Genomic DNA, 12,728 nt, shown 5'->3' on the forward strand with positions numbered 1-12,728 from the left:
TACTTTATAATTACATTTTTTTATTTTTCTTATTGTGAGAATAATTTTTGTATTCCACTTTTATTAATTCAGGAATCTTTATATTCTATTCTATTGCAAATCTTAATTTTAATTACATTTTCAAATCCTTCAATCTGTCCCCGTAGCCATATTACTTTTTAGCATTTGGACGTGATTGGTCGAGGCGCGTACTTAATGCGCATTCACGAGAATGTCTCACCTGTTTTGTTACATCATGCTTCTGTGTATATGTGAGTGTGTAATCAGAGGTTATTTTTTTCACGTCATATGTTTATTTATTTTTTTTATTCTGTTGAGTGTAATTCATTAACCTTGAGAAGAAATCGATACGATTGGAATACATAATTGAGATAATTTAAATATAAAAATAAAAACGATGTCGAAGGTTACTGTATTACTCGAATTAGCGCGTCATAATTATGGACTTGTGACTACCTAATTTTGCATATATAACGCTTTAAACTTTTGCATATGTGTTTCTTAAATTGTTTTTTAAATATTTAAGATTATTAAGTTATTTAAATTTTAAAAGATTGTGATCCTTGACATACTAATTCTAAAAATGTTGAAGGGCGCAAAACATTATGGATTGTGTGTTTATATGGAGACTAAAATCCAAGCCGTAAAATAGCGTTAAAAAGTATGCTTATTTTATATGGGAAATTCTTGGAAATTAAAGCTTTGTTATACTTATGAGGAGCGTAAGTTTTGTAATCTGATAAAGTAACTTTTATTTTAAATTTGTACAATACACTTTTCTGCAGCTGTTTTGCATAGGCAGTGCTTTACATGATTACGCAATCTGCTAAAAAAGATTCTTGCTTTTCTGCTTTACCTAAGACCTTATGTTTATCGTGTCATCTATCCCCCTAATCCGTATTATGAGCGTTTAATCGTCAGTACGTTTCGTACAGGAGATGTTTAATTTGTATACAATATGTCGTAGATCGGTTTTGGCAGATAATGATTGCACCATGCCTGCATTCTTTCCCTGCGTGACACAGGTGTGTACCGTCGCATCGGGAAAGTCTTTACTACAGCGTCCGTTAGAGTCCTCGTGACGGCAGTTAAATCAGCTTCCGGTCCCTGGGTGTACTTTTCCAGAGCCAGCATTTCTCCTTGAAACAGCTCCTGACCGTACTCCTTGCGAGTTTGAGGATCCAATTGAGTCCACATGTCTCTGGCTTGCTCGAGCAGCGCAGTGTTGTCCTTCAGCCATGCATTACCGGAGACGTATTCCCCGGTCTCAACGATCACGACGTCGACACCCCATCTCCGCATCTCCAGTCTTAGGCATGATCCCCAAGCTTCCACTGCGGCCTAAAGATATATTTATAATCTTCTATTGATCTACTCAAGCCTTATTAATGCCCTTCCAGTCTTATGATTATATATACAAATAGACAACGCCACGCTTAGCTGCACGCACGACAAAGAGGATTTACCTTGAGGGCGCAATAAATGCCTCGGACGGGACTCGGTATCCGCGCCAAGAGGCTGCTGACGAGAACGATTCGGCCCTTTGACCTCCTGACCAAAGGAAGAAATACCTGTTACAGAGAAAGGAGATAGTGTTGCGCGTTATGTCACGGGTTTTGCACCTTTTGACATTTTTATAACGTTTATGATACCTGAGTTAAACGCGCTAAGCCGATGAAGTTGATGTCTATGCTTCGCTTGAGAACAGATGGGGGCACCCACTCGCATTCTCCGAGAGTCACCCAGGCAGCGGCATGCACGAGTGCCCATAATCCTGAAATAACGTAGCAACGATGACGTAGGAATAATCCGTTACACCGATAATCTCAGGAAGCTTTAAGAGATAGAGCAATATACCGGGAGCTCCGTCAGGCAAGTTTTCGTTGACGTAGAGGAAGGTCGAATGTATATCACGTTCGCTGGTAACATCCAATTGTAGCACGTGCAATCTTCCAGACGCGTGGTCTTTTAGCTTCTGCATGATATCTTCATTCTCGGCTTTATTAGTGAATCCAGCGAATACGGTGAAGCCCTTAAAAGAGGGAAATTATAGACATTATCTTTAAATTATTCAATTGGTAACATGAGCTAGGTATATGTTTTACGTATATACATTACCAAATCGTCCAACTGTTTAGCTAAAGCATATCCGACGCGCGAATCGCAACCTGTGATTAGTATTGCCTTTCCTGCTGCAGTAACCTGTTGCATCAAGTAGAAAAATATAACTTTCATAACTTATTGAATCATGATCTGCTGTAATGAAGCTTCATAACGCTTTTGATACTGAAGCTATTGATCGGGCGATAATGGTTTTAAAATCCTTTTGCAAAAGAAAAACGTGTGAAGCAGGAAGTATGGTATGCAATGATAACAGGTACATTATGCAGGTGCTATGCAAAAAAAGGTCAAAGGTCTCGACCAGGCCTAGTGTGAAAATCTATGAGAATTCAGATATAGAGGGCCTTTGAACTTTCATCAAATGTCTACTACAAGTGTATGGCATTGTGAAAGGTTGAGGACACATGATTTTGTCACTATGGGGGTGCGATATATGCCCTAACTTAGCAAATGTCAGAACGAGTTATTCTTTTATGTAGTCGTAAAATTTAAAATAAAATTATGGGAAAAAAAGAGGAGTAATATTGAAGATTTGTGTTAACGCATACACCATAACGCAAACGCCTTACCTTTAGATTGTGATAGAATAATGTGGATCCTATGGATATGACCAATAGCAACAAGAAGAGTACAAAGCTAGATGTCTGTGAGATCCCAAAGGTGTTTAATATAGTTGCCAGGATGACTGCAATTGCATGTGAAAATGCGATGGGTAGCAGACACCTCTCTGCCAATTCCCATGTCTGACTGTCGTCGGTCTCTTTATTTCCACTCGATAACGGCATTCTTGATTTATATTTTATATCAAAAACGTGTGATTGACTCCATTCGAATAAATTGGTGTAGCTCACGGAGGAGCCCTAACTGGGCTATGCCTGAGCTAACTTTAAACTTAAAACAGTGTCTAGTCTCATTGATCTAAATATAACTACAGTGCTGTGTCTTAAGTTCAAAACTCCTAGCAGATTGAAATACTTGAAAGTCAAATTTATAGGCTTAGTAATTAATATTCTATTAAATAATACACACACACACACACAATTCAATTTTTATGTATTATTATGATAAATAATACTAAAATATATGTTACAGTAATAAAAAGATGAGAATTTGTAAAGTACGTTAGTTTCATTAATCTAGATTAATGATTGTGCCAAAAATTATATAACATTACATACAATATATACATATAAAATTTAATATTATTATTGTAATGAATTTTGTGTTAAACATTCAGAACATTCTACAAATATATTACAATTTATCATTAAAATAGCATAAAATTCTCTTTATTGTATTTTAACTCTTTTATATTACACATTTTAAATTATCTCTTCTTTCATACATAGTTATTATATTAAAATATTTTAAAATAATGCAAAATAATAAGAGGATAATCTAATTTTTATTTCTGTTCCTTTTTTAAATAAAACTTGCAAATTTCCATTCAGATCGCATATTATCTAGATAATATATATATGAATATTACAGAATCGTTTTTATTCGTTTATATTTTCAATCTCTCTCCTCTGGTTTTCAGAGAAGTGGATCGATTGGCACGTGTCGTGAATTATCTCGTCAATCCGTATATTTTGCATCCATCCTCTTTGGTGACGGCGCACGCCGAGGTATTTTTGTAAATTTCTCGTCTCGGTGCTGATAAAAAATGAGCGCGGCTGCGGCCGCGGAGTGGGGTAGGTTATTGATTTCCGTGTAGGGGTGCTACGGCAGAGGGTTGGATGGATAGAAGTGGGTGGGGTAGATGCTGTGTCGGGGTGTCTCTCGCTCGCTTGTATATACCTGCCTGTGAGAGAGTCTACAGGGGGTATAAATAGAAGGGGTAGTTGCACCGTTGACCCAGTGTTGAGTTGACACACGGTCAGTTCAGTCACTCAAGGCATCACATACACATCACTCTCTTTCTTTCTCTCTTTCTGTCTCTCGTTCTGTCGCGTCGCATAATCGCCGTTGCCTCCGCCTTCCACTGATTTTTTTATCCGCGTGAATTGTTCAAGGAGAGAAAAAGGAGGTCTCGTTCAAGTCTCCGTTGATCCTCCAGGTCAATCCAACGCGATCCTGAACACTGCCCTTTCATACCTGTTTGCTTCTTCCGAGCGATACGATTTTTTATCCGAGAAATCGTCAGCGATACGACCGCATCCTAGTGCATCATCGTCGAGGGGGATACCTTTCGACGCTAAAAGAAATCAGAAGCAGCGTTTGTACACACCGTGTTCATCGCAGTTGTGTTCGTTACATCTCTTGTACGCGTAAGGGCGTATTCCTTCTCGTCCCCCCGTCATCGTCGGACGCGCGGGTCACTCGAATCTCCCTGACACATCGTCGAGGCACGGACCAACTAATGTGCAACGAGAATCAGGCCTTAGCAGCAGTCAATTCTTTTCGGGGAAATAAATCCTTTCTGACTTATTGTTAGACGATTGCGCTTGTCGCTGGGCGTCGGGGAATCCCAGTATCGTAATATCGAATTGAAACCGGACTGAATTAATCCAGCCAGCAATCAGCGGAACTAAGATCCGTTCTCGTTCGTCGATCGTGAAGAAGAAAGATGTCAGAAACAACCGGAGTCACGCAGGGGATGGGCAATCCTTACAAGATAGTCGATCACACTAGGGAGCGAAGAAAGGGCATCACCGCCTCGTCGCTCAAGGACCTGACCAACATCGCACGCAACCGACTGGCATTGCCCGTGGACGCGGATCTGACGATTGTGCTCGAGCAGGATGGTAAGAGAACGTTCATGCTGCAACATACAATAGTCGTCAATTCTAATATATTTCTTCGATATATTAGATGTTTATAATAATTTGTTGCGAAACATGTACCATAAGGACCATTCAGTCACTATACAATTGTGTTTTTATAAGGAATAAAGTTGTACTTTTACATGTTGATAAATGGTTACAGGAACAGAGGTAGATGACGAGGAATATTTCGCCACGTTAGAAAGGAACACGAGCTTGATGGTACTACATGGTGATCAAAAATGGGTTGCTGTGGGCAGTAGCACGACGGCGTCTCGTTACATCGTCGTGGATGACGTGGATAATGTGGAGGGTGGTTCAAGAGTCGACAAGATTCGACGACGGCGAACGCCCATTGAGCCTCTGGTGTCATCGTTGCACGGCGACCCGTCGCATATCTCTCTCCTGGGAGGAAATGACTTGGAATTACTCAGCGACATGGATCCTGACAGTTTAGCTGACATAGTGCCTGACAGGTAAGCGATGGACAATCAGGGTGACTTCGACTAAATTCCTTCAATAAAAGATTGAAAATTGATTCTCATATTAACAAAGTGTTACTTGATAAGTTAATAGTCAATCAAGTTAATCAGAGCTTGGTTGAAGTTACTTCTGCTATTTCAGACAATATACTTTCTATTACTATTATCAAGACGGTATCCCTTACGATATCCTATCAAGTGATTGTCTCAGGACAGCATAATTTATTTCCATGTTTGTTCCAATCTTGTTACAGACTCTTCCTCGAGCAGCTTAAGGAAGCTTCAGGTAGATTCCTAGCGGAGAAGCGACAAGCGCAGGAATCCATGGCTCTTCTCCAGATGTACGCGAGCGGGGGTGAGATGGAGCGAGCGTAGGCCATGTGGGGGGTGGGCGCCCTCACATTAGCAAATATGTATAGAGTGCGACGCCGCATATTCTATAAAGGTCGCCAACTACAACAAACTCTGATTCTATTCTGGAATTGAGCCCATCGCTATTTACACAAACTGGTAAAGTAACTGCAAACACAAGCGTTAGTGGCTCAAGCTGAACGCAGCTGTGTCAGCGAGAAGACTCTCGTTATCTCTCGCATACGAAGAACACGAAGAAACACAGAGATAAAAACACTGTACAGAGACACGAAACACGAGTAGTTTACGCGTTCGCCCAATAATTTAGTACCGTAATAATCAATAATAATAATAATAATAAAAATAATAATAATAATGATAATAGTAATATAGGTTTCGCATCTTAGAGGAAATAGTAGCTCTAAGTTTTTGTAGAATTTTTTAAATCTATATACACACGATTCAGTGGCACAACTATGCTTTGGCAATACTTTACATCCTTAGTGAGCGTACGGAATTGCTTTAATACAACGTAAAAAAAAAAGAAAGATACCTTGCTGTACCGACAGAATTATACACGCGCAATTTAACTGCTAATTTGTTTGAATAATACATAAGAGGGAAAGCCGCGGTAAGTAACGTTCCGGAGTAAGTATTCCGTCGCGATATTGCCATATCAAGTCTTAGCGAAACGTGTTTCGTTTATGGGATTTTTGTACTTAGATACGTCATATCGAGATTTGGTTCAACGAAGATCGATGGAATATTTAAGACTGAATTTATAGGGAAAACGAAAACCACCTCCATTGAGATCACCAATTCATTGTACACTAACATTAGCGAAGTAACAATAGCGACAAAAAAGTCGATATCAGCCCTTTGATACCAAGCAAAATTGTGCTATTTGATAAAAAAAGACAGAAAAAAGAACACGTGAAAACCTGCAGCAAAAAAAGAACATAGGTGTTTCTGACAAGACTATGCATACACGTAACTAGGTACTAAATATTACTCCAATTTTACGATTATGTAATCAATAATCGAACCGAGCAATGTCATATTTATATTCATGTGTTCCTCGAAAGTCACGAAATCAAAGTATATGATACACATTTATGATACATTTTCTAGAACCGTAACGAAAGTGTATGTCTACTCTCCGCAGAAATGCCCTGTATCAATATCGTGACGTTCTTTAATATATATATCGTAATATAATTATCACATGCCTCTTGTATACTATAATCGCATTACATATATTTGTATTAGAACCACCGCCGCGATTAAAATTTACATGATACGGAGGTGAAAAGGCCGGCAAAGGCAACAGCCGGTATCGAACTACTTGCTCTCTCGCTGTACGATTAAATGTATCTTAAATATCAGGCGCAATACCGTTTGGTTCCACAGATCGATCTTAGAATATTAGTTTATAATGAATTGATGTGATTGATACTATTCTTGAAACGCGAACGAGACGACGCGTTGGAAAGTATAAGGACGCATTAAATAGTACTGCCAGTAAAGGGAAGATCGATTAATGCTCAACAATGTCCCCGATCTCAAAGAGGAAAACGCATTTTTTTTTTTAAATACCCGCATCTAATGCGCGGTATCATGAAGATGGCATTATATACTAAGCACATTACCTGTTACTCATTGCTACATGTATATTTTAAGAATAGAAACGCACTTAATAAGTTTAGCAGAAGTTAAGTTTTAACGGAATGCAAGAAGTTGTCGTCTATGAGTTGACGTAGAGCGTCGGAGGCGTCCTTCATCCGACCGGACGCGTTGCGTAATTGGTACACAGCCTCTTGTAACACCAGTTCATCTCTCAGCAACTGTCGATTAACAGCCGACAATTCTTGTACGCTGGTTGTGATCGAGCCCTCGATCATTTGCAGAATGTCTCTATTCAAGGTTTCATTGCATTCGTCTGTTCAAGTTTAACATGTGTCAATTTAAATGATGTTCAAAATTAATAAGCGAAACGTATGTATGTATATGCATATATCGATTTTGTGTTTTAAGGTATAATTTAATGTCTTTCATAAACGCTGTTTTATAAGAAACTTATAAGAAAATTCTTTGTACAGTATAACTTATAGATAAACACTGTAATTATGCGAATATGTCTGTGCAGTAAATTGAAATTGAGTTAGATAGTGATACGGATCATTGGAAAATAAGTTATCGATATTCCACACGAACAGTCTCTTATAATACTGTTTAGCTATAGTTACGCACATTGTACTGCTGTAATATTAATAAACGAATGTTAACAAAAGTAACATACTCATGTCATGTTTTATAAATATTTTATTGAACGCGCGACGAAGACATGATAGTCCGTAATATTTGACTAATACTTTTATGGGTAATAGGAACATAAATGTGAAACAAGTTAAACATGATTATATATGCATCTTAAAATATTACAATTATTAAATCACTTACGTAATTTTTTGTGCAGCAGACTATTGTACTTGATAGAACTTTTCTTAGATTTTTGTATTTTGAGATCCGTGTAAGGAGGACATGCCATGGCATCTACTGCTCCACTAACACTACTCAAACTCGTCAGATCTGTAAATAAAGATTCAATATTATTTAGATTCTTATTTAAAGAAGAATCAATATCTATAAAATTTACCATCGTCAGACTCTGGTGCTTCGCCTGAGATAATGGTACCACAGTAGGTTGATGGTGTTCGCGTAGTAGGAAATCCTAGGCCCTGCAGGTAACAAAATTTGTAGACAATACTTTTCTATATTAATTGTATTAAATTCAAAACATTCAGCATGAAACATAATACAGTGATATATTACATACAGTGACAATATTCGACGCATCATCATCAGACTCCGGAGCTTCTCCAGAAACAACTACAGCTTTTAAATCCATCTTTTTTTGAATAATATTTATAAGATTTTCATAACGCTGTAATAAAAAAAAATTTATATATATAATAAATAATATATATAAGAATTTAATGTGATATAAGAATTTAATATGATATTATAGGAACTAATTAGCTTTCAATATTTAAATGCTGTTTATTTAGCATAATTTGTAGAAAGATTTTATTTTTATTTCCATCGTTATTAAAATTTATGGGATGACGTTTAATACATACATATGCACTATCAATTTGAGGTTAGTGTACACTACCGCCTACCGCCAGTGGCGCGCCAGTACATCCATTTTCGAAATTGGTACTACGTAGCCCCACGTTCATTTTCCGACACTGCCGATAAAACATATCATTCTGGTGCGCGTCCGCACTACATTTGCAAATGTAGTGGTGTTATATGTATAATACTCGATGTTATACCTGAAAAGCATGATATATTGATTATTTATTAAAAATGTAATTTTACATAATATAATTTTACGATATTAATAAACTCAATTACTTATTGTATTGTACTGTGCGTATTTCGCCTACTTGTACGGCCGAGACGTATCGCGCGGACAAGCGAGAGTGCAATTAATGATCGTATTGTCGAATGTTGCGAATATCGCGGATATCTCCCAAGAGAGAGTATATTAATACGCCTAATTGCTAGACGGCAAAACAATCGTAATCACGGCCGTGATCGTAATAAAAGCATATAATAGCATATAATATTTCCTACTCGAAGTTCGGAAAATTCATAAGCGTGAAGTTAAGCGCGTAGTGACGCGGCGACCGCGGCGTATTTGGCGCGAGAAGTTTCCCGCGCGGGGGATGACGGATGACGCGTCTCCGCCATATTGATGACGTTCTCCTTCATTTCCAGATCGCGGCGGGCACGGAAAGGATCGGCTCCGGAACGAGTGGCGTCGCGAGAGTTGTTTAATTGGTAAGAGTAAGCTTTATTAATCTTGCATGCGTTATTTAACGCAGCACTTATCGCGTAGTATCGATGCAGCGCTCGGGTGTATAGATATTTATCAAAAATAAGTGTTTCGCGGTACTTGCTCGGTCGCATGCGTGTCGCGCGGACAATCGCGGACGATCGTATTTTCCATCTGTCGCGAATATCGAGGATAGCTGCCAAAAATATTAATTCGCCTATTCGCTAGAGTACAAAATAACAATCGTTATACTCCTCGCAGTACGGAAAATGCATAATCGCGAAGTTGAGAGCGGGACGCGTAGTGACGCCGCGCGGCGCGCGGCGCGCAGCGTTTTCGGTGCGAGAAGTTGATCGCGCGGGAGACGACGCCATATTAATTACGCTCCCTTTTCATTTCCAGATCGCGACGGGCACGAGACGGATCGGCTGCGGAACGAGTGGCGTCGCGAGAGTTGTTTAATTGGTAAGAGCAAGCTTTCTTAATCTTGCATGAATTATTTAACGCAGCACCTATCGCGTAGTATCGATTCAGCGCTCGGGTGTAGATATTTCTAAAAAATATGTATTTCGCGATACTTGTACGGCCGAAGGCGCGTCGCGCGGATAATCGCGAAAGTGACATCGCGGCGTTTTATTAACAGGAAAATTAATATAAACAATGATAATTATTTTTAAAAAATTCCTCTGTTCTGCAACGAATAATTTATATGATCTCACATCACATTATTTTATTTTATTTGTTATAAAGCCAGTTTGTCCATATTGATTACATGGATAGACTATAAAATATTGTGTATAAATTGGCGTTTTATAGAAGTAAAAATTAGTTCAATTATATATAATATTGTATCTTATATATATAATAAATCAGATGCAATATTATATATCAGATGAATATACAGCATTATTAAAATATGTATTCCTTGTTTTTATAAGAGAGATAATGCTTCTATTTATACACACATTCAAAAAGTACTTATAAATATAAAGGAAACACACGCCTAACTCATTTAATACCTATCCTTTTCTCTATAAGAGAATAGTCTTTATTTTTATTTTACATATATAAATATATTGTACTAATTCTTTTTGTAAAAAAGAAATCTGTAGAAAAGATTCATATTTTTAAAATGTCAATATTTTATTTTCAATGCAACTTTCTTTCTTATTCTTTTTTCATTTATTTCAGCAACTTTAATGTAACCAAGAATCAATTATTTCCATAATCCTTTTTTTATATCTATATAATTATTTATCTTTATTAATTGTAAGATATAACTTTAAATATAAATATTTTTTTCTATTGTCTGAGATCTATTGTCTAAGAAAAACTTTACTCTTTGACATACTTTTAAGTTAAAAGATTCAATATATTATTTTTATTAATTATTTTGAGCTCCGTTTTAATTTGTGAACCTTATATTTGTACGTTAATTACAAATAACCTAATTAAACCTTATATTTATGTTACAGAACCATCATAGCTGATAATACGTAGCTGACATTTTCACACTCCACCATCAATCGGTGAGTTATAAAAAACGTTATTTATCACCAGAATAAAACGACTAATTTTATGCAAGTAAGCAATAATGCTCACCACAAAGTTATTACAACAGCACCCGATATTTTTCCTAGGCTTCCTTAGCCTCCTCACGGGTTCTCCCATCTGAACCCTTTTTTTACTCGTATCTCACAACAGAAAAGATATGTACAAGATTAATCTGTAACAAAAAAAATATTTAAATAAAAATAATTATGTCTAAAATAAATATAGATTCCTTGTTTTTATAAGAAAGGTAATGCTTCTATTTTATATACATATATTCAAAAGATGTTTATAGACACACATATTGCTTGCTTGCATCAAATTATGAAATATTTAATTTTGAGCGCATATTTGGAGAACAGATTAAAAGAAACACATACCTAAAATAAAAATGGAAGAATAACTTTTGCATGCAAGTATCATTTTATTCATAATTTCAACTAATGTACGAACTACGAATAATATCTTAATAAAAATGCTTCTTTATTTAGATATCAACTTGCATAAAATTTGATAAGAAATAAAATCTAATCCTTATATAATTTAAATTATTATAAATTTTAATTATTTAGAAATATTTTATATAAAGGGTGTCCATTTTAATCGATTACCCTCAAAAACTTTTTTATTTGTAATTTAAGAAAGAAATGCTTCGGACGAAAGTTGTTTGGTTTGAAGGGAACATGATTCTTACGTAAGTTATGTTGTAGATGTCATCGTTTTCAAGAAATTTTAGAGGCGACTAATTTCTTAAATAAAACTTGATTTTTTCCTTGAGATAAAAGTTATAGATCTCGTCGAGACGTTTTCAAAACACTATAATAAAGCTCTCTTTCGTTAAAGATTTTCTGAGATATTTTAAATTTTGTCAAGATGTTTTTTAATATAAAATATGAAATATCTCGTAAAGTATTCACTTTTTGATTACTTTACCTGGATACTTTTGTACATAAAAATATGACAAAATTTAAAATATCTCAGGAAATTCTTAACGAAAAAGAACTTTATTATAGTGTTTTAAAAACGTCTCGACGAGATCTATAACTATTATTTTAAGGAAAAAATTAAGTTCCATTTAAAAAATTAATCTCCTTTAAAATTTCTTGAAGATAACATGTATGGCACGACTCACATTGGAATCATATATGACTCCCTTCAAACAACTTTCGTCTAAAGCATTTCTTTCTAGAATCACAAATAAAAAAGTTTTTGGGAGCGATCGATTAAAATAGGATACCCTGTGTATTTGTTAATATTAATCATGTCGTAAATAATTTATTAAATATTAAAAAAATCTCAAAATATAATCTAACAAATATTTTATTTATTAGACAACGTATTAAACATTCAATACACTATTACATTATACAGTGATCTGAAAACGATATACTACGCAAATAAATAATTATTTTCATCAGATAACAATTAATAAAATAGATTATGAAATGCTCACCTCGCGATCTGTTACATCTGGCCGCTTCTTCGGCTTCGATTCTTCTCTTCTTTTCGCATTGCTATTTCTTCATGGCAGTCACATCTACTTCTTAAAACAAAGAAACTTTGATTACAATTAAACGTGATTACAAGTAATCACAAAAATGTAACAATCGTGCA

The 12,728-nt window shown here is 36.0% G+C and overlaps 3 protein-coding genes and 1 long non-coding RNA gene across 6 annotated transcripts; 2 read left to right on the forward strand and 2 right to left on the reverse strand.

Moving 5' to 3' along the window:
• Positions 1-206: 206 nt before the first annotated feature.
• On the forward strand, positions 207-2,650 carry LOC139769643 (uncharacterized). 2 transcript variants are annotated; one of them, XR_011717612.1, is made up of 2 exons: positions 207-251; positions 968-2,650. It is a non-coding gene; the product is annotated as an uncharacterized lncRNA (long non-coding RNA). The 2 variants fall into 2 exon arrangements; XR_011717611.1 differs by lacking the exon at positions 207-251 and adding an exon at positions 258-722.
• LOC139769640 (D-beta-hydroxybutyrate dehydrogenase, mitochondrial) lies at positions 728-2,906 on the reverse strand. Its single transcript, XM_071700901.1, has 6 exons — positions 2,691-2,906; positions 2,119-2,202; positions 1,858-2,032; positions 1,653-1,774; positions 1,467-1,571; positions 728-1,341 (listed from the first exon to the last, which is right to left on the reverse strand). Exons 1-6 carry the CDS (start codon positions 2,904-2,906, stop codon positions 943-945), a joined length of 1,101 nt encoding a protein of 366 aa, XP_071557002.1. The 3' UTR covers positions 728-942.
• A 618-nt stretch (positions 2,907-3,524) lies between these two features.
• LOC139769641 (DNA fragmentation factor subunit alpha) lies at positions 3,525-8,013 on the forward strand. Its single transcript, XM_071700902.1, has 3 exons — positions 3,525-4,868; positions 5,050-5,362; positions 5,623-8,013. Exons 1-3 carry the CDS (start codon positions 4,691-4,693, stop codon positions 5,741-5,743), a joined length of 612 nt encoding a protein of 203 aa, XP_071557003.1. The 5' UTR covers positions 3,525-4,690; the 3' UTR covers positions 5,744-8,013.
• On the reverse strand, positions 6,901-8,991 carry LOC139769642 (uncharacterized). 2 transcript variants are annotated; one of them, XM_071700903.1, is made up of 5 exons: positions 8,860-8,991; positions 8,556-8,663; positions 8,376-8,457; positions 8,180-8,308; positions 6,901-7,658 (listed from the first exon to the last, which is right to left on the reverse strand). In XM_071700903.1, the coding sequence occupies exons 2-5, from the start codon at positions 8,625-8,627 to the stop codon at positions 7,432-7,434; spliced, it is 510 nt and encodes a 169-aa protein (XP_071557004.1). In that variant the 5' UTR covers positions 8,628-8,663; positions 8,860-8,991; the 3' UTR covers positions 6,901-7,431. The 2 variants fall into 2 exon arrangements, with proteins under 2 accessions (XP_071557004.1, XP_071557005.1); XM_071700904.1 differs by lacking the exon at positions 8,860-8,991 and having other exon boundaries at positions 8,556-8,839.
• Positions 8,992-12,728: the final 3,737 nt, after the last annotated feature.

Source organism: Temnothorax nylanderi, unplaced genomic scaffold (assembly GCF_030848795.1).
Source record: "Temnothorax nylanderi isolate EJ_2023f unplaced genomic scaffold, tnyl_v1.0 TNYL_tig0023_pilon, whole genome shotgun sequence".
Classification (NCBI taxonomy): Eukaryota; Metazoa; Arthropoda; class Insecta; order Hymenoptera; family Formicidae; genus Temnothorax; species Temnothorax nylanderi.

Bases quoted from the DNA above. Each gene is read 5' to 3' on its own strand.
- LOC139769640 (XM_071700901.1), bottom strand. From the start codon at position 2,906: ATGCCGTTATCGAGTGGAAATAAAGAGACCGACGACAGTCAGACATGG. The intron at 2,033-2,118 runs GTAATGTATATA...CCCTCTTTTAAG, and splicing joins CTAAACAGTTGGACGATTTG to GGCTTCACCGTATTCGCTGG. The intron at 1,572-1,652 runs GTATCATAAACG...TCTCTGTAACAG, and splicing joins GCTTAGCGCGTTTAACTCAG to GTATTTCTTCCTTTGGTCAG.
- LOC139769641 (XM_071700902.1), top strand. From the start codon at position 4,691: ATGTCAGAAACAACCGGAGTCACGCAGGGGATGGGCAATCCTTACAAG. The intron at 4,869-5,049 runs GTAAGAGAACGT...AAATGGTTACAG, and splicing joins GATTGTGCTCGAGCAGGATG to GAACAGAGGTAGATGACGAG. The intron at 5,363-5,622 runs GTAAGCGATGGA...ATCTTGTTACAG, and splicing joins GCTGACATAGTGCCTGACAG to ACTCTTCCTCGAGCAGCTTA.
- LOC139769642 (XM_071700903.1), bottom strand. From the start codon at position 8,627: ATGGATTTAAAAGCTGTAGTTGTTTCTGGAGAAGCTCCGGAGTCTGAT. The intron at 8,458-8,555 runs GTATGTAATATA...TGTTACCTGCAG, and splicing joins ATGCGTCGAATATTGTCACT to GGCCTAGGATTTCCTACTAC. The intron at 8,309-8,375 runs GTAAATTTTATA...CTTTATTTACAG, and splicing joins AGCACCAGAGTCTGACGATG to ATCTGACGAGTTTGAGTAGT.